Consider the following 18,236-nt stretch of genomic DNA (forward strand, 5'->3'; position numbering starts at 1 on the left):
GGCGTTCTCCCCCCCCCCTCCCCTGCCGCCGCCGCCATGTTGCGGAACTTGCTGGTGGCGGCGGCGCAGCGGCCCCAGGCCCCGGGCGGGACCCCCCGGCCCTCGCCCACCGCCGGCCCCGCCGCTGAGGCGCTGGAGGCCCAGTTCAGCTGCCCCATCTGCCTGGAGGTGTTCCACCGCGCCGTCGGCATCGCTGGCTGCGGGCACACGTGAGCCGGGGACCGGGGCGGGGGCGGCGGGGACCCCCCGGCCTGACCCAGCCCCCGGGGCTGGACCCGCTGGGCGCCCGCCTTGAGCCGGGAGTCCTCGCGGCCCTCTGCCCTGTGCTTCCAGCCGGTAGTGGCTCCATCTCCGCCCCCAACGCGGTACCGGGACCCCCGTCCCACCTTCCCGCCCCGCAGCCCGGTGCCGGGACCCCCAGCCGACTCCCCCCAACCCAAACCCGGTACCGGGATCCCCAGCCGACTCCCCCCAACCCAAACCCGGTACCGGGACCCCCAGCCCACTTCTCCGCCCCCCAGCCCAGCACTGGGGCCGCTGTCCTACCCGCAGCTGCTCCGCCGGCACAGGGCACCTTGCCCGCATCCCGACCCCTTTCCCCTCTCGGGGGGCGGGGTGCTGCCCTGTCCCCCTTTGTGTCCCCCAGCCTGGACCCGTTGTGGGGGGCGCCCAAGGGGTCTTTCCCCACTCACAACCCCGCCCACTCTGCGCCCAGACCTGGTTCCTGCCCCCCACATCTCCCCTAGACTCAGCTCCCAGCACACCAGCAGTGCCGGCTGGGGTCTCGCCTGGGTGGGAATCCTGCCCTGACCCCCTTGGGTGCTGTGCCCTGCTCCCGTGGCCCCCGAAACCCGGGGAGAGGCTGCCACAGGGAGCTGGGGTCCGCTTGTCCCCTCAGCGTTTGGTGACACCCTGTCCCCCATTCACAGCAGGTTTCTGGGACGCTTGGCCTCCTGTTGAGGCCACGGCTTTGCTTGGTGCCCCAGCGCGGTCTCGCTTTTCTCCCCCTCTGGCTCGTTTGGGGCTGGGGCTCTTCACGGGGGCGATGCCGGGGAGCTGGGCCAAGGGGCACCGCGATGTTTCCCCCGCCGTGCAGCAGCAGAGGCCTAGCGGCGTTTCGTGCCCCCGTTCTGGGTGCCGGGAGCTGGGGGGGCAGGCGGGGGGGCCAGGGACGCTGTGACAGTTGACTTTGTGGGGACCCGGCCGCTTTGCCTCCTGCTCGGAGGTGCCTTCCTGTGCTTCCTCTCCGCTGCTTTCGTTTCTCATCTGCGCTGCTGCGGGCGTAAGGACCTCGAAAGGAGGTGAGCCGGGCTCTAACGCGCTCGCTCGCTTTATTCCTGCGTGGCCTGGATGCTCTGGTTTTTGTTTGTCTCCGTTCAGCTCCGCTCCCGGCCGCAGGTCTCGGAGCAGCGGTGTTGTCTGAGCCCTGGCTGCGCCTGGAGGCAGCTCCATCAGGGCTTGGGCTGTGCCTGGCCTCCCCAGACCCTCTCCAGGCTCCCAGTTCTGTCCAGTTCTCCCGGTGTGGACGCTGATCCCTGGGTTTTGGGGTTGCCCTGCAGCCTGGGGCGCACAGGAGTCCCCCAGAGCGCGGGCTGGGGTCCTGCTCCCCCTCCTCCTGCCCTGCGACGCTGCTGGGCCACTCAGCGCCGCTCTCTGTGCCCACAGGTTTTGCGGGGAGTGCCTGCAGCCCTGCCTCCAAGTGCCGTCCCCTCTCTGCCCGCTCTGCCGCGTGCCCTTTGACCCCAAAAAGGTGGAGAAGGCTTCCAGCGTGGAGAAACAGCTCTCCTCCTACAAAGCTCCCTGCAGAGGCTGCAGCAAGAAGGTAAAGCTTGCGAGAGGAAGGCTGCCTGCCCCCGTGCCGCGCGGGCACGGCTTTTTTTCGCCTGCCGATCCCGCGATGGTGGCGCCGGGGGCGGGAGGTGGCTTTCTGCCCGCCGTTCGATTCACGGAGTCCCCCGTTCGGCGCGTCCCCAAGCTGCGCCTGCGAGGCGTGGCGCTCCCCGCGCGTGGCGGCTGCCGCCGTGAGCCGGGGCGAGCGGGGCCGCGCGGAGATGCAGGCGCTCTCTCCTAGCTGCCTTTGTCAGCAGGCCGAAGCTATTATTAGGCAGTGGGGACCTTCAAAAGCAGGCTGAGGTTTTCCCGCAACACGGGAGAGGCTGAGAGAAACCAGCTCTGCTGCTGCTCCTAACGAGGGTAAGGATTTAGGTCGCGCTTAAGGTGCCGTGGGGGAGCTGAACTGGTAGCGTGGCCTGGGGCAGCCTGGTCTGGGGCGCTTCGGGGGCTGGCTGTGAAGCCGTGATTCGTGGCGTGGCTCCGCCGCTGCGTTTTCTGGCTCCCGTTAAGTTTGGGGTGGTTCTTGTAACTCCCTGGCTGCCACCCTGCGGTGTCAGAGCAGTTTGGGGTTTCCGCCTGCCGGCGGTTCCTCTTTTGCAAAGGGAAACGGAGCTGGCGTGCAGGGTGGCTTGTGTGTGACCTCCGGGGACGCGTGCGGTGAGCGTGCAGCCCCAGGTCTCCGTCCTGCGAGGCAGGACGGGCTGCTGCAGCGTTTCCACGCTGGTGCGGGTCGTCCTGCGCAAACTGATGCTCGCTGTCGCGTCGGTTGAGCAACACTGCTGCAGCGGAGGGTCCAGCGCTGCGTCTGGAAGGTGCCGCAGCCTCCAGGAATGTTTCTTCTCTCCTTCTTCTCCAGGTGACCCTGGCGAAAATGCGCTCTCACGTCTCGTCCTGCGCGAAGGTGCAGGAGCAGATGGCCAACTGCCCCAAGTTCGTTCCCGTTGTCCCCACGTCTCAGCCTATCCCCAGGTACTGCCGCGCGTCGGGCGGGGAAACGTGTCCCTGCTTGCGGACGGCGCTCCCCTCCGTCTTCGTTACAAACCCTGAAATCCAGGCGTGTGTTTTACTTTCCCTTGGGCGATCGCAGCGGGGAAACGTCGGCGCCTTTTCCCACCTGGTGCCCCTGCGTTTCCGAGCGCGGTGTGGGAGGAAGGACCAACCAAACCAGAGTGGTTCAGCCTGGGGTGGGGATGGGCTGGGCTGGTTTCCACCGTGGGTGGGTGGCACAAAGCCGAGCAGGGGCGGCTGGGTTGGTTTGGAAAGAGTCGACCAGACCCTTCCCGGGGGGATCTGAGCGCGTCCTCGCTCTCCTCAGCGATATTCCCAATCGCTCGACGTTCGTCTGCCCGTACTGCGGGGCCCGGAACCTGGACCAGCAGGAGCTGGTGAAGCACTGCATGGAAAACCACCGCAACGACCCCAACAAAGTGGTGAGCGACGCTGGGACAGGCTGGTTTCGCACGGGGTAACTCCTGGAAATCCAAACACGCCGTAGCTGGTGCTGCATCTGAGGCCACCGGACGCAACCTGAGCGGTGCTGGATTTCCTCTCCCTGTCCCCACCGGGGCGACCGATGTGGGGAATTTGCGGCTCTGGCACCGCCTCAGAGGCGCTTACGTGTGCGGGGAACTTCTCAGCGGGCTAAAAGCGGCCTGGGCCACGTGCTGGACGCGGTGTGCACAGAGGGATCTGCTCGGGGGCGTGGGGACACCCGCCAATTTAGCACATCCTCTGCAGGATGCGCTCTGTGAGAGGGGGGACCCCTACTCCCTCCTCCCTCGTGCCGTGGGGAGGGAAATAGAGGCAGAGGGCTCCGTGCCCGCAAGTCACGGCTCCCCTCTGTCCCCGCCGGCTGCAGGTGTGCCCGGTCTGCTCAGCCATGCCGTGGGGGGACCCCAGCTACAAGAGCGCCAACTTCCTCCAGCACCTCCTCCACAGGCACAAGTTCTCCTACGACACCTTCGTGGTGAGTACCCCTGCGCCGAAACGGAGTCCTCTGCCCCGCGGCTGGGAGGTGAAACCGGCCCTTCTGCTCTCCGCCAAGATGGGTTGAAGGTTAAACTCTTCCCCTGGGGAGCTGTAGCGCAAAAACCCTTTTTTTTTTCTGAGGCTTCACAAGTAGCGAGAGGGGAGCAGCCCCACCTCAGGGCTTGGGGGGTCCGGCTGCTGCAGGTGGGGGCTTGCTGACCCCTCCTTTGTGGGGCGAGGGTGTGATCGCGCAGCCTTGGCTGCGGGGACCCGGGGGAGGTTTTGTTGGTGTCCTGCTTTTACTGCAGAGACACTCGATTTTAGGGAAAGGAGCCTCCAGCTACTGACAGAAACATCCCCGCGCAGGGAGCGATCGCTGCGCTGCGTAACCCAAACCCGAGCGCTGGAGAAAACCCGTGGCCTTGCTAGAAAGCTTCGCCCTTCGGCCACGGCTTCTTGTGTGGGCGTGTTTCATCCCTGCCCGCTACCAGGGCTGGCATTGGCACGTTCCAGGCAGGAGGGGGTACAGAGGACACCCCAAAAAGCGTGGTGTTCCTGGGACTTGTTTGCCAGAGGAGACAGAGGCTCGCAGCCTTGGGGGGGACGATGAGGAGCGGGAAGGGCTGCTTTCCTGTGGCCACCCCCGCTGCTCAGTGGGGCCGTGTGGCCCGGCCACGCCAACTCTCCTGACTGCCCCTCTATTTTTTTTTTTTTTTTTTTTTTTTTTTTTTTTTTTTTTAGGACTATAACATTGACGAGGAGGCAGCGTTGCAGGCCGCCCTGGCGCTGTCGCTCTCCGAGAACTGAGGCTGATTACGGAGCGTGGGTCCGGACTCCTCTCACACCCCGTCTCCTTTTGCACACTCGGCCATCCTGCCGGGGCGGCGCGGAGCTCGTTAACCCCCCCGGAGACCCGCTGCCGCCTCTTTTCCCTCTCCTCTCTGGGCGAATCCCACCTCGTTGAAGAAGGTGGAGTCTCTTTAGCCTCACGCTGGACCGGTGAGTGAGCAAAGACGCCCGCTGCTGCGAGGAGAGAGGCGTCGGTGCCGAAGGGCTGGGACGGTTCCTCGGTTCGGCATTTCGTATCCGTACGCGGAGCACACGCCCGTATCCAGATCTATTTATTACTAGATGCTTTTTGGCACCGTCTGTCCGCACGCTCTCTGTTGCAATCGAATAGGTACGTAAAACTACGATGCGTTTTATGCAGAAACGCCCTGGTTTCAAACTGCAGTCATCCGCGTCCTTTTTGAAAAGGAAGAAAACGGCACGGAGCGTCTTTTTTTTTTTTTAAACTCTCCAAGGCTATTTCCAGAGACGTCGCTCTGGCCCGTCCGTGTGCAGGCGGGAGCTGCCGCCTCTGCCTGCGACCGCGCGGGCTGGGCCGAGTCCCGCGGCGAGACGGCTGCCCTCGCGTGCCCCGTGACGGCAGCGCCTTTGGAGGAATCCGTGGAGACGGCATCCGGTGTCCGGTGAAACTCTCACCTTCCTCGTTTTGTACCGGCTCTTGTGATACTGAGTTCTTGCCTTTTTCTAAATTAATCGGCGTGATTCCTTTTCCACGTTTTGTAGAGCGGGAACAGAAGCTGTTACTCTTCGCACTGCAATATCCGTCACCAAGGACAAGAGTATTTTTATGGAGCATTGTTAAGAAAGTATATTTTTAAAAAAAAAACCCCAAACAAACGAACGTGCTGTGGATCTGCAATGGTGTGGGATGCAGGAGCTGGACCTCGGGCCGGCGCGTGGGACTCTGCAGAGGCCGTGGGAAGCGCGCGGGTGTCCTCTTCGGTTATTTCTGCGCCGTTCCCTTCCCTTCTCGGCGTGTTTTTCCGCTGGTGGGTGGCGATGCCGGTGAGGCTGGGTCGGAGCAGCCCCTCGTTGGGTGCCGAGCGGCTTGGCGAGCTGCTTTTTTTTGAGGCGCAGCGGCCCTGCCGGTGCTCTCTGAGCTGCCGAGCCTCTCCGGGGCGCGTGGTCAGGCTCGGGGTGGCTCGGCCCTCGCGGGCAGAGCAGCTCCGTGGTGGAGCTGGATGTGGGAGAGCTCTCCCTCTGTGGTTTATCTGCCACCTGGCTGCAGCTCTGCTCTAGCAATACTGTCTCTTTTTTTACTTTGATCTAAATACTGGGTGATTTGGGGGCTGGGAGCTCCCCCGTGCCCCTGGCAGCCCTACCAGGAGCGGGCAGAGGGCAGGGAAAGGGCTGGAGCCGCTCGGCTCCCTTCCCTCGGGCCGAGCTGAGGAGGAGGGACGGGGTTTTCCCTCACCAGCCCGGAGTCGCTGGCACCTGCTGGGACAGAGATCTCCTGAAAGGGACCCCGGGGGGTTTCCCTGTCTTGTCCTCAGCTGGGACCCTTGGGATCCCGGAGCAGCCTCCATCCGAGCTCTTGCGCCATGAACCTCGGTCTCCCTCCTCCTTTTTGCCCTGCAACGCCAGAGCAGGGGCGGCAACGGCTGCTTTTGTAAAGCACTTTACAGCCCGGGCTGCGAGGGCGCGGGCAGGCGCTGTGCTGCGCGGGCAGCTCCTTCTCTCCCCGCTTTCCCCGGAGTCGGGTCCGGCTCTGCCAGCCCCCGGCCGGGCCGTGCCGGGGCTCCCCCCGGCCCTGCCCCTCAGCGTGTTGCCCGCCACTTTTTTTGCATAACTAGAACTTTTAATGAGACCTACTGTTTTTTTTTTTTTTGAAGAAGAATAAAATCGACGACGTATTTGTAGCAAACCATTTTTCTCAATAAAGGCAGTTTCATCCACGGGCAGCCTCGCAGTGCGTTCTCTGCCGTGCGGGGCGCAGCTGGGGGTGGGGGTGCCCCTTCCCCGGGGTTTTGCAGCTTCGCCCCCAGTTTGTGAACCCCTCCTGTTAACGGCAGCGGGGCCGCCCTGGAGTTTCGTCACCCTGCCCCGGCTCCCCCAGACCAAGCGCTTCACGACGCGCTGTCCCGGCGCCGGGTGTTGCCAAAGCTGCCGGGGACTGGCGTTGCTGCTGGGGGTGGGGGGATCCCCCCTGCACCCCTTCAGCTGCCCGTGCCGCTGCTGGCAGGAGGAGGACGCTTGGCACCACGCGCCGTCCCCAGAGTCCTGCTGGGCGCTGGCCGGGGGAGCACAGCGGGCGTTTCTTCTCCCTGGGAAGCGTCCCGGCTGCAAGCCTCCGTGTCAGCGTTCCCCGGGGGAACGCGGGCTGGCTCTGCGCAGCCGATCCTTCCAGCCTGGGCGCGGGTTGCACCCGTGTTCCCCCTCCCAGGAGCAGCTGCTGGTGTCCCCTCGGAGGGGTACGGGGCTTCACCCTTGTCCCCGTGGCCACAGAGGTCTTGGGGACACAATGGCCAGGGCTGATGACGTTGAGGAGCCACCTTACCTGCTCCCCAGCCCTCCCCGAGCCCTGCGAGGCTTTTTGGGGCCAAGCATACGGCCATGGAGCCACACTGGTGGCTTCTGTCCCTGTGAGGAGAAGGGGCGTCGGGGGTCCCCGTGAGCTGAGGTGCCGGCTCCGTCCTTCCCCGGGGGGGGGTTGTGCTGGGTGCAAGCCAGCCCGCCCGGGCAAGGGGATGCCGCGGGCAGTGGGAGCCTGTCTGCGGGGCGTGTGGGGTGGCGGCGGTGCCGGGGGACACGGCTGTCCCCTGTGCCGTCCCTTGCACCTGCAGCAGCCGTGCTGGCGGCCAAGGCCAGCCCTCGGGTGGCGGTTGGCCCCGGGGGCTCCCCGGGGGCTGCCCATGCCAATGAGCCCTGGGGTCTTATGGCACCTGCGGGCGCCCACGGGGACACGGAACAGGGACACGGCAGGGGGACATGGCACGGGGACGCAGCCTTGCCTGGCCGTGCCCCGCTCCTTCCTGGTGAAGAAGCCCTCCAGCACCCGCGTCCCCAACTACGGCCAGCTCGACACCCGCGCTCGCGGTAAGGCTGCGCTGGGGGACCCCGCCACCCCCCGGGACCCTCAGCTCCTGCTGCCACCCTACGCGATGGGCAGGGGCTCCCCAGCCGGGTTTGGGGTGATTCCCTGTGCTGCGGTGCTGGGGGGGCCTCTGTGCCCCCCGCTGCCAGACCCATCCCGGGTGGCTCGGCCAGTTGGGTGATGGTGCTGGGGCGGGAGAACTGGGGTGCCCCCAGGGTCTTCCCAGTGCTGGGCGTGTGGGACCACATCCAACGCATCCGTATGGGGGTCCCTGTGCTGCTGGGGGTCCCGAGGGGGTTCTGGGGACCGGGTGGGCAGCCTGGCTGCCACCTCTTGTCCCTTAACCCCCCCTCCCCACTCCCGCAGAGCTCGACGCCCTGTGTGACTGCGGGGGGCTGCTCCCCGCCGGCCGCCACCAGCCCCCCGCACCCCCCGCTTCCCCCCATCTGCAGGACCACGGCCGCCTCCTCTCCCGCTTCTCCCTCCCGCTGCCCCCCGACGCCGAGTCACCCCCCATCCCGCCGCGGCCCCGCAGCCCTGGCACCCCGCTGAAGGACACCCAGACCCTCAACCTGCCCCGCCGGCGACGGATCTTCAGCTGCCAGCGCTGCGCCCGCGCCTGCGCCAGCCTGGGCGCCCTGCGGACGCACATCCGCACCCACAGCCTGCCCTGCCTCTGCCGCCTCCGCGGAAAAGCCTTCTCCCGGCCCTGGCTGCTCCGGGGCCACCTCCGCACCCACACAGGTGAGGATGGGACCCCCACCCACCCAACCCAGCTGCTGCCGGCCCCGCCGGCACCTCTGTTTTTTTCTGGGGGGACGATGGGTGCGAAATTGCCATCTGCCCAGGTTTGGCAGGGAGGGATCTGCTCGGGGTGGGCACAGAGCGGGGTCCCGGTGCCGGGGCTGGCTGGGGTGCTGGCACGCGCTGTGAATCCTGCGGGACGCTCCCCGGCACGTCCCGCTGAAACATCACCCCGGCGGGAAGGCGGCGATGGGTTTTTGGGGCCTCCTGGGAAGCGCTGGGGGGGTCTTGGGGAGACACGGGGAAAGGTGAGGAAAGTAGCACAGGAGGGGATGATTTTTGGGGACATGGGGTACGGAGAGGGGTGTCCTGACCACCTGTGCCGTAGGGGAGACGCCCTTCGCCTGCCCCCGCTGCAGCCGAGCCTTCGCCAACCGCTCCAACCTCCGCGGCCACCTGCAGACCCTCTCGGAGGTCAAGAAGTACCGGTGCCGCGCCTGCGCCGGGACCTTCTCCCGCGTCTCGCTGCTGGCCCGCCACGAGGAGGGGGGATGCTGCGGGGCGTCCTGAGCCCCCCGCCACACGTGGCCGCCCCGGGGAGGGCAGCGAGCCCCGTGCCGCGCCGCGCCGTGCCACGCCAGGCTATGCGGCACCACGCCGTGCCGACACAACACCCTGAGAAGGGACGCGAGAGGACAGGACCACCTGGATTTCGGCAACGGTGTCGCCGAAGCCCTGCGGCTGCTCCCCGGTAGCTCCGGGGCCGGGGGACAGGGTGCCTGGCCCGTTCCCCCACCACTTTCGGGCACCCTAAGGGTTTCTTACCCCTTATGTCGCAGGAGCCGTTAAAAGCGGAGCCACGCACCGCAGGCACGAGCGATGAAATTGTCCCTTATCGCTGTCCCCGCTTGGATGGCACCGTGTCCCACCGGCTGCGGGGCGCGATTCGGCCAGATTCCGGCTCTCGGCCCCTCTGCGCACCCCCACAGCTCGACTGAGGGATGGAGTGAGGTCCCTGGCTGGCCTCATGCCCCAAAAAAAGGGACTCGGTGGCTTTTCGGGCTTCAGGTGCTGCGCTGGGGGGGACAAGGATGCCCCGCACGTGGCCCTGAGCGTCCCCGCGGCGTGGCGAGGCTCGGGGTGACGGCGGTGGGACCATCGCCACCGCGGGGCTCCCGGCGCCCTCCCCACGGCCCCCCGCCACGGCGGGGACAGCCCTGTCCCCTCTGGTGTCACCCCAGGCACTGGGGTATGGTGGTGGTGAGGGGGGGGGACACGGTTTGGGTGGGTGCCGGGGGAAGCCGCCGCGTGCACCCCGTGCTATTTGCGGCTCTGCCTGGCTAAATCGGGCGCCGCACCTGTGCCGGCGGCGGGGGGAAAGAATCCCACAGCCCAAAATAGCCGCGTGCCGTCCTCTTCCCTCCCGCCCATGGAAAATGCGGGGACATAGCTGGGGAGCCCCCGCCTCGTCACCAAAGTGGTCCCCAAATCTCCCTGCTCTGGAGAGGGGTGGGATGGGGTGGGGATGCTGCTCCCCGCATCCTCCCCGGGTCTTTATTTGGGATTGGTGTCCCCCCCCGGCCGTCGGTGACCCCGTGGGAGTGGGGCTGTGCCCACTGGCCCCCGCTGGGTGACCCAGGCGCCCAGCATGTGCCCCCCGCCACCCGGATTTGTGGGATGTTTTCCGTGGCCAGAGGATAAAAATACCCCGGAGCGGGGGGACGTGCGGCAGCGCCTGGCTGGGCGGTGCCCGTGGGGTGGGATGGAGCCAACTCCCAGCCCCTGGTGTACTGGGAGCACTGGGAGCACTGGGTGAGGGCACTGGGAGCACTGGACACTCTGGGGCTGTGTGAGCACTACGGAGGGGGACTGGGAGCACTTAAGGGATGCCAAGGGCACCGGGAGCACTGGAGGGGCACTGGGATATTGGGATACTGGCCATAGTGGGAGCTGGAAAGTCACTGGGAGCACTGGAAGCACTGAGGTACTGGGGGTCCTAAAGGCTCTGGGAGCACTGAGGGAGCACTGGGGATATTGGGAGCACTGGGGTTTGGGGAGCACTGGTGCATACTGGGGACACTGGGGTGGTGCCGGGGTAACTGGGAGCACCGGTGCATTGGGGATACTGCGGGTTCTGAAGGCACAGAGAGCACTGGAACAACACTGGAGCAGTGGGGTGTTGGGGTACAGGGGTCTTGGGAGCACTGGGAGCACTGGACGAGTACTGGGGGGACGACCAGCAACGGCGCATGCGCAACGCCTTCCCGACTCGAAGATGGCGCCCCCGCATGCCCGTCCCGGCGCCGGCAGGGGGCGGGGCCGCTCCGTGGTCCGATCGCTGCCATTGGGCGCCGGATGCCGGGCGCTGCGGAACCAACCAATGGCGAGGCGGTATGCCTCCACGAGCAACGACCACATGAGGGGCGGGGGCGGGGCTCGAGGCCGGGAGCGGCGGCGGCGCCATGGCGGAGGAGCGGGCGCTCGCCATGGTCACCTGCACGGCGCCCGTCAACATCGCCGTCATCAAATACTGTGAGTGCCGGTGCCCCCCGGGCCGGGACCCCGCCTCGGCCCTGGGGAGCTCCCGGGGACGTGGGGTCCCGCGGGCGGGTTTGGCACCGGGCTAGGCGGGGAGTGGGCGGAGATGCCGGGGCGGGCCGGACCGGAGCAAGCCGTGCTGTGCCAAATTATGCCGTGCCATGCCATGCCATAGTGTGCCGTGCCAATCTATGCCATGCCATGCCGTGCCAAGCCAAGTTGTGCCGTGCCGTGCCGTGCCATGCCGTGCCGTGCCATGCCAAGCCGTGCCATCTCTTGCAGGGGGCAAGCGGGACAATGACCTGATCCTGCCCATCAACTCCTCCCTCAGCGTGACGCTGCACCAGGACCAGGTTGGTGTGGGGTCGGGGTCAGGATCAGACCCCCGGCCCGTGCACGGGGGGGCGCTGAGCCCTCCTCTCCCCGTACTCACCCCCCGTCCGTCCGGCAGCTGAAGACCACCACCACGGCCGCCGCCAGCCGGGACTTCGCGGAGGATCGGCTCTGGCTGAACGGGGAGGAGGCCGACGTGGGGCACCCCCGGCTGCAGGCCTGCCTGCGGGAGGGTGAGTGCGCCCCCCACCCCAGCCACCTTTTGGGGCCCGGGCGGGGTGACCCCTGTACCGACGCCCACCCCCAACCTGGCTCCTGTCCCCTCACAGTGCGGCGCCTGGCCCGCAAGCGCCGGGGCGGCAGCGCTGAGGACGCGGCGTCGCTCAGCCTCTCCTACAAAATCCACATCGCCACCGAGAACAACTTCCCCACCGCCGCCGGGCTGGCGTCCTCCGCCGCCGGCTACGCCTGCCTGGGTGGGTGAGCGGGGACGTGGGGGGTGACAAGAGGTGGTGGTGGGGTGTCCCCCCCCCGACCCTGACCCTGTCCCGTCCCCCGCAGTGTCGACGCTGGCGCGGCTGTACGGCGTGGAGGGCGAGCTGTCGGAGGTGGCGCGGCGCGGCTCGGGCAGCGCCTGCCGCAGCATGTTGGGGGGCTTCGTGCAGTGGCAGCGGGGCGAGCGGCCGGACGGCAGGGACAGCCTGGCCCAGCAAGTGGCCCCCGAGACGCACTGGCCGGAGCTCAGGGTCCTCGTCCTGGTGGTGAGGAGCTGAGCCCACCGCCCCTCGGCTGGGTGGGGTTTGGGGGAGAGTGCTGGCGACACCCAAACCCCGTCCGGGTGCAGACCCCGGGGTTCTGTGGGTGCCCCTCGATGGGGCTGGGGGCTCAAGGAGGGGTCACGTTCTGCCATCTGTGCCCCCCCCCCCCAGGTCAGCGGGGAGAAGAAGCCGGTGGCCAGCACGGCGGGGATGCAGACCAGCGTGGACACCAGCCCCTTGCTGAAGGTACGGGGGCGACGGGCCTGGTCCTGCCCGGGACAGGCAGGGTTTGGGGTCCCGTTCCCCTCGGCGGGGGACATTTCCCCATGCTGGGGGGGGGGGCATGGAGGGAGGGCAGGGGGGCTGCGCTCGCGGTGCCACCCGAGCAAAGCCCAAAGGGTCGCGGTGCCCTGGGTGTGACCGCGACCCGCCTGCCGCGGCAGCACCGGGCGGAGGCGGTGGTGCCGGAACGCCTGGAGCTGATGATACGGCACATCCGTGAGCGGGATTTCGAGGGCTTCGGGCAGCTCACCATGCGGGACAGCAACCAGTTCCACGCCACCTGCCTGGACACCTTCCCCCCCATCTTCTACCTCACCGACGTCTCGCGCCACATTATCGCCCTGGCACACCGCTTCAACGCCCACCACGGCCGCACCAAGGTACCGGCTGGCCGTGCCGGCCCCGCGGGGCTCCAGGTTTGCCGCGGCGCCCTGGTCCCTGACCGCGTCCCTGTGTCCCCCCGACTCCATCCCACCACAGGTAGCCTACACCTTCGACGCCGGCCCCAACGCCGTCATCTTCACGCTGGCCGACACTGTGGCCGAGTTTGTGGAGGTGGTGAGACGCAGCTTCCCCCCCGCTGCCAACGGGGACCAGTAAGGGCGATCCGATCTTTTATTTGGGATGGGAGCGGGATGGCGGAGGGGCCCGGGACTGAGTGCTCGGCTGTGCCGCAGGTTCGTGCGGGGTCTGCCCGTCGGCTCGGCTCCGCTGCCGGAGGAGCTGCTGGCGGCCGTGGTGACGGAACCGGTGCCAGGGGCCGTCCGGTACATCCTGCACACCAAGGTAGTGGGGCTGAGGGGGGCTACGGGGGGGACGTGGGGACGCGTCTGCCCAGCCTCTGCGGCGAGGCTCTGGCCCCGTCCCCATCCCAGGGTGGGTTTGTGGGACCCCATCCCCAGGGGGGTGTGTGGGACCCCATCCCAGGGTGGGTTTGTGGAACCTCATCCCCAGGGTGTTTATGGGACCCCATCCCAGGGTGGGTTTGTGGAACCTCATCCCCAGGGTGTTTATGGGACCCCATCCCAGGGTGGGTTTGTGGGACCCCATCCCCGAGGCTGTTTATGGGATCCTATCCCCAGGGGGGTGTGTGGGACCCCATGCCTGCTCCCAGGAGTGCACAGGATCCCATCCCCATCCCCAGGGGGTTGTGTGGGACCCCATCCCCAGGTGCATTTATGGGACCCCGACCCCATCCCCAGGGGCCTGTGTGGGACCCCGTCCCAGGGAGGGTTTGTGGGACCCCATCCCCGGGCGTGTTTATGGGACCCCGTCCCTATCCCCAGGGGGTTGTGTGGGACCCCATCCCAGAGGGGGGTTTGTGGGACCCCATCCTCAGCCCCACGGGGGGTTTGTGGGACCCTTTCCCCCGGGGTGGTTTTTGGGCACCGTCCCCCTCCCCAGAGGTGTGGGTGAGACCCCATCCCTGTCCCCACGGGTGTGCAGGACCCCCAACCCTAGACATGTTCCCGCTGCCGTGACCCATGGGGTGGCTTTTTGTGGTCTGTGGGGCTCAGAGCTGCCCCACAGCCCCGAGGTGGGGGGGGGGATCCCTGCCAGGATGTGGCCCCCGCTGCTGCTGACCCATCTCCTGCCCCACAGCCCGGCCCCGGCCCCCAGCTCGTGGATGACCCCAGCCAGCACCTCCTGGGAGCGGACGGGCTGCCCCGCTGCCGTCCCTGAGCCCCGGTGACGCTGCCAGGGACGGTGACGCAGTGACAATGCCAGGGATGGCTGTGACGCGCCGGGACGGGGGGGCCTCCGCTGGTGCCCGCCCGGGGGGGTTCGGGGCGCTGAGTCTGGCCCGGTGCAAAGCCGTTCCAGCCCCGCTGCAGGACGTGACGCCCCGCGCCTGGTTTTTACTCTTTTGTAAGGAAATAGAGGTTTTCTGGCTGCAGCGCTGTTTCGGGGTGCACGGGCTCTGCGGGGGGTGCTGGGGGGGCGGGGCGGATCCCCAGCCAAAAAGCGAGGGGCGGGAGTCGGGGCTGGTTCTGCCTAACGGCTGTGCCTGACCGTGCTGGGACTGATCCTGTCCCCCCGTGTCCCTTGAGGGGCTGGTCTGTCCCCCCACGGGGCCCCTGTCCCCCCAGTTGTCCCTGCTGGGACTGGTCCTGTCCCCCCACGTGGCCCCTGTCCCCCAATTGTCCCTGCTGGGGCTGATCCTGTCCCCCCACGTGGTCCCTGTCCCCCCGTGTCCCTTGCGGGACTGATCCTGTCCCCCCAGTTGTCCCTGCTGGGGCTGATCCTGTCCCCCTACATGGCTCCTGTCCCCCCGTGTCCCTTCAGGGGCTGATTCTGTCCCCCACGTGGCCCCTGTCCCCCTGTGTCCCTTGCGGGACTGATCCTGTGCTCCCACGTGGCCCCTGTCCCCGAGTTGTCCCTGCTGGGACTGATCCTGTCCCCCCACGTTGCCCCTGTTCCCCAATTGTCCCTGCTGGGGCTGATCCTGTCCCCCCACGTGGCCCCGGTCCCCCCGTGTCCCTTGCGGGGCTGATCCTGTCCCCCTACATAGTCCCTGTTCCCCAATTGTCCCTTGCGGGGCTGCTCGTGCCCCCTGTCCCCCCGTGTCCCTTGCGGGGCTGGCCCTGTCCCCGCACGGCCCCCCTGTGCCCCAGCGCTGTGTACTCACGGGGGGGGCGTGGCTTTGTGTTATCGGGGCGTGGTCTGCGGGGAAGGGGCGTGTCCCAGGGCGAAGGTGGGCGGGGCGAGCGGTTGGTTACATTGTAGCGCCTCATCCGCCTTCCGGGTCGGGCGGAGCCGAACCGGGCCGGAACGGAGCCGAACGGAGCCGAACCCGATCGGGTCGAGCCGAACGGAACCGAATTGAGCCGAACCGGATCGGGACGAGCCGAGCCGGGCCATGGGGCAGATCGAGTGGGCCATGTGGGCTAACGAGCAGGCGCTGGCCGCCGGGCTCAGTGAGTGGGGGGGGTTGGAGAGGGTGGAGAGGGTCTGGGGGATGCAGGGGCTGGGTGGGTGATGGGGACCTGGGTGCTGCAGGGTTTGGGGGGGGGGGGTGGCCCCACCGACGCGCCGGGTGCTGGGGGTTTCCAGGGGGAGGCGCCGGGGGCGATCGGGAAGTTGTGGTGTCGCTGGGGATGCGCAGAGCTTGGAGCCTCCTCTTCCTCCTCTCCCGCCCCCCACAGCCCCCCCCCCCGGGGGGCGGGGGGGCGGGGCGGGGGGGGGGGGCCGAAGCCCGTGGGTGGACGTGACATGAGCCCACGGGGCCAAAAGCCCACCCCCAGAACCCCTCACAAGCCAGGACCACCCCCCCCCGCAGTTCCCTTCCCTGAATCCCGGGGGTCCCGCACACAGCATCTCCCCGCCATCCCACATGTTGATCACCCAGGGCCATAATCCTGGGTTTAGGGGGCCACAATCCTGGATTTGGGGTCCATAATCCCGGGTTCAGAGCCATAATCCCTGGTTTGGGGGGGGTATAATCCCTGATTTGGGGGAGGGCTTAATCCCTGGTTTTGGGAGCCTGTATCCTGGGTTGGGAGTTTTGCATCCCAGCTTTAGGGGGCCCTGTCCTGGTCTGGGGGTCCATACCCCGGTCAGGGCCCCCGTCAGCCCCGCTCTGTCCCCCCCAGTCATGCTGACGGGTGGGATTGTGGCCGTGGCGGGGCAGTTCAAGGGCTGGTACTTCGCAGCGTACGCCATGTATCCTTGAGGAAAGATTTCCCGGGGCTGCTTTGCGGGGAAAACCCCTTCTTGCCCCCAAAAAAGCCCCTTTTTTCGGGTGGGGGGTTGTGCCTAGGGACTAATCCTGGCCCCGAGCACCCCTTTCCTTGACCCCCCCTGCAGCGTGGCAGGCGTCCTGGTCTGCCTGCTCGAGTACCCCAGGAGCAAGCGGAAAAAAGGCTCCACCATGGAGAGGTGGTAAGTGGCACCCCCCCATCCTCCACCCCCAGAATTGGGGGACACACACCCCCTCTCTGACCCCCCCCCCGGCGTTGTTCTGCAGTGGCCAGAAGTACGTGACGGCGGTGGTGAAGGTGTTTGGGCCCCTCACGAGGAATTACTACATCCGAGCTGTCCTGCACGCCGCGTAAGTGGGGTGTGGGGGTCAGGATTGGGGTGCAGCCCCCCCCACCCGCAGCCCCTCCTGAACCCCCAATCTCTCGCACAGCCTGGCCGTCCCGGCCGGTTTCCTTCTCTCCACCATTCTGGGCACCGTCTGCCTGGGCATCGCGAGCGGCATCTACCTGCTGGTGAGTGCAGAGCGCTTTTCGGGGGGCTGGGGGGCGCGGCTGGAGGAGACACACCCCCACCCCTAGCCCCCACGGCTTTGCAGGCGGCGGTGCGCGGGGAGGAGTGGAGACCCATCGAGCAGAAGCCCCGGGAGCGGCCGCACGTGGGGGACACCATCAAGCAGCCGCCCAGCAACCCCCCTCCCCGGCCCCCCGCCGATGCCCGAAAGAAGCAGCCGGTGGAGGTGGGGGGGCAGGTGAACCCCATCCCCATCGAGGCTGAGTAACGGGGAGGGGGAGCGGGGAACGTCACCCTCCTGCCTCTGCCGCGCTGCTCGTGCTCCTGCTTCCCGGCTGCATCCCGGCCCCTCGGGGGGGAAACTGGGATACCCACCTCCTGGGGATCCCCAAATCCCTGGGGATGCTCAGCTCCTTGGAGGAGGTATCAGCTCCTGAGGATCCGCAAATCCCTGGGGATCACCAGTTCCCCAGGGGCTCCCGAGCTCCCTGAGGGATCCCCAAATCCCTGGGGATGCTCAGATCCCTGTGGGGTCTCCAGCTCCTAGGGTGTCCCCAGCTCCCAGGGGGTCCCCAATTCCTGGGGATCCCCAACTCCCTAGGGATGCTCGGCTCTTCAGGGGATATCCTGGCTCCCCAGCTCCCAGAGGGATCCCCAAATCCTCGGGAATGCTGAGCTCCTCAGGGAGGGTCCCAGCTCTTGGGGATCCTCCCAGAGGGATCCCCAAATCCCTGAGGATGCTCAGTTCCCTATGGGGTCCCAGCTCCCAGGGGCTCCCCAGCTCTCCAAGCAGTCCCAGGGGATCCCAAATCCCTGGGGAACCCCAACTCTTGAGGGAATCCCCAGTTCCCCGAGGGGTCTCCGTGCCCTGCAGCCCCCCGGGGCCGGGGGGGGATCAGGCAGCTGTGCTCCCTGCACTGGCTCTCGCTGGTTTTTGTCATTTCTGCAGTTGCTGTTGCAATAAAAAATGGGAAAGACACCGGCACCCCTGCCTCTCCCTCCCCTGGGGGGGCTGGGGCTGGGTTTGGGGGGGTTTTAATGACAAAAAGGCCGGTTATGGGCAAACCCCGTGGTGCGGCTGAAGCTGGGTGGTGGGCAGAGGGCTGTGGCGGGGTGGGGAGGGGCGTGGTGGGACGGGATGGGGACGACAGGGACAGGGAGATGTCCCCAGGGCACATGTGGGTGCTGCTGTGCCCCCCCTCAAATCTTCCCTGGACCCAGTGGTGGGGTGAAGCTGGGGGGTCTCCGGGGATGGACCTGCACAGTGTGTCCTGGAGGAGCCCCCAAAGGCTGGGACGGGGTGGGGGAACGGACATTTCCCTTCCCACTCATGGGTGCTGGAGGGCGTCTGGGTGGGACAAGGGCCACGTCCAAGCGCTGCGGGGTGGTGACAAATCCTTGACCGCCCCCCCCCCCCCACCCTCCTGGGAATCAGCAGCTGCTGTGGGCCCCCACTTGGCCCCTCACTTGAACCCCAGTTTGGCGATGGGTGCAGATGTCCCTGGGCACCCATGGGTGCTGGCAGGGCCAGTGGGGCGGCCTCAGCAGGAGGGGCTGCATCCCTGGGATGTGGGGGGGGCAGATGTGGGTGGTGGGGTGTGAGGCACCCCCCCCGCCGCCACCCTCCTCATCACCGCCCCGTTCATCCTGCCCTGTTATACTGGGTGCACTGGTGCTTTGCGTCC

The 18,236-nt window shown here is 67.3% G+C and overlaps 4 protein-coding genes across 7 annotated transcripts; all 4 read left to right on the plus strand.

Moving 5' to 3' along the window:
- Positions 1-35: 35 nt before the first annotated feature.
- On the plus strand, positions 36-6,545 carry RNF166 (ring finger protein 166). Of its 4 annotated transcripts, XM_086758300.1 has the most exons (7): positions 201-336; positions 1,666-1,822; positions 2,088-2,193; positions 2,690-2,802; positions 3,149-3,263; positions 3,692-3,799; positions 4,543-6,545. In XM_086758300.1, exons 4-7 carry the CDS (start codon positions 2,705-2,707, stop codon positions 4,606-4,608), a joined length of 387 nt encoding a protein of 128 aa, XP_086614426.1. In that variant the 5' UTR covers positions 201-336; positions 1,666-1,822; positions 2,088-2,193; positions 2,690-2,704; the 3' UTR covers positions 4,609-6,545. The 4 variants fall into 4 exon arrangements, with proteins under 4 accessions (XP_086614424.1, XP_086614426.1, XP_086614425.1 ...); XM_086758298.1 differs by lacking the exon at positions 2,088-2,193 and having other exon boundaries at positions 36-209; XM_086758299.1 differs by lacking the exon at positions 2,088-2,193.
- Positions 6,546-7,502: 957 nt separating this feature from the next.
- Positions 7,503-9,234, plus strand: SNAI3 (snail family transcriptional repressor 3). The gene is made up of 3 exons (XM_086758446.1): positions 7,503-7,686; positions 8,051-8,428; positions 8,817-9,234. The coding sequence occupies exons 1-3, from the start codon at positions 7,503-7,505 to the stop codon at positions 8,996-8,998; spliced, it is 744 nt and encodes a 247-aa protein (XP_086614572.1). The 3' UTR covers positions 8,999-9,234.
- Positions 9,235-10,887: 1,653 nt separating this feature from the next.
- MVD (mevalonate diphosphate decarboxylase) lies at positions 10,888-14,236 on the plus strand. Its single transcript, XM_086758056.1, has 10 exons — positions 10,888-10,960; positions 11,249-11,319; positions 11,418-11,532; positions 11,629-11,775; positions 11,861-12,060; positions 12,229-12,303; positions 12,501-12,719; positions 12,820-12,935; positions 13,017-13,125; positions 13,942-14,236. The coding sequence occupies exons 1-10, from the start codon at positions 10,891-10,893 to the stop codon at positions 14,020-14,022; spliced, it is 1,203 nt and encodes a 400-aa protein (XP_086614182.1). The 5' UTR covers positions 10,888-10,890; the 3' UTR covers positions 14,023-14,236.
- An 818-nt stretch (positions 14,237-15,054) lies between these two features.
- On the plus strand, positions 15,055-17,530 carry CYBA (cytochrome b-245 alpha chain). The gene is made up of 6 exons (XM_086758017.1): positions 15,055-15,257; positions 15,933-16,002; positions 16,147-16,221; positions 16,307-16,390; positions 16,472-16,553; positions 16,637-17,530. Exons 1-6 carry the CDS (start codon positions 15,200-15,202, stop codon positions 16,817-16,819), a joined length of 552 nt encoding a protein of 183 aa, XP_086614143.1. The 5' UTR covers positions 15,055-15,199; the 3' UTR covers positions 16,820-17,530.
- Positions 17,531-18,236: the final 706 nt, after the last annotated feature.

Source organism: Chlamydotis macqueenii, chromosome 13 (genome assembly GCF_036417535.1).
Source record: "Chlamydotis macqueenii isolate bChlMac1 chromosome 13, bChlMac1.mat, whole genome shotgun sequence".
NCBI lineage: Eukaryota > Metazoa > Chordata > Aves > Otidiformes > Otididae > Chlamydotis > Chlamydotis macqueenii.

Bases quoted from the DNA above. Each gene is read 5' to 3' on its own strand.
- MVD (XM_086758056.1), top strand. From the start codon at position 10,891: ATGGCGGAGGAGCGGGCGCTCGCCATGGTCACCTGCACGGCGCCCGTC. The intron at 12,304-12,500 runs GTACGGGGGCGA...CTGCCGCGGCAG, and splicing joins ACACCAGCCCCTTGCTGAAG to CACCGGGCGGAGGCGGTGGT. The intron at 12,936-13,016 runs GTAAGGGCGATC...GCTGTGCCGCAG, and splicing joins CCCGCTGCCAACGGGGACCA to GTTCGTGCGGGGTCTGCCCG.
- RNF166 (XM_086758298.1), top strand. From the start codon at position 37: ATGTTGCGGAACTTGCTGGTGGCGGCGGCGCAGCGGCCCCAGGCCCCG. The intron at 210-1,665 runs GTGAGCCGGGGA...CTGTGCCCACAG, and splicing joins ATCGCTGGCTGCGGGCACAC to GTTTTGCGGGGAGTGCCTGC. The intron at 3,264-3,691 runs GTGAGCGACGCT...CGCCGGCTGCAG, and splicing joins GCAACGACCCCAACAAAGTG to GTGTGCCCGGTCTGCTCAGC.
- SNAI3 (XM_086758446.1), top strand. From the start codon at position 7,503: ATGCCAATGAGCCCTGGGGTCTTATGGCACCTGCGGGCGCCCACGGGG. The intron at 7,687-8,050 runs GTAAGGCTGCGC...CCACTCCCGCAG, and splicing joins GCTCGACACCCGCGCTCGCG to AGCTCGACGCCCTGTGTGAC. The intron at 8,429-8,816 runs GTGAGGATGGGA...CCTGTGCCGTAG, and splicing joins CCACCTCCGCACCCACACAG to GGGAGACGCCCTTCGCCTGC.
- CYBA (XM_086758017.1), top strand. From the start codon at position 15,200: ATGGGGCAGATCGAGTGGGCCATGTGGGCTAACGAGCAGGCGCTGGCC. The intron at 15,258-15,932 runs GTGAGTGGGGGG...TGTCCCCCCCAG, and splicing joins GGCGCTGGCCGCCGGGCTCA to TCATGCTGACGGGTGGGATT. The intron at 16,003-16,146 runs GTATCCTTGAGG...CCCCCCCTGCAG, and splicing joins TACTTCGCAGCGTACGCCAT to CGTGGCAGGCGTCCTGGTCT.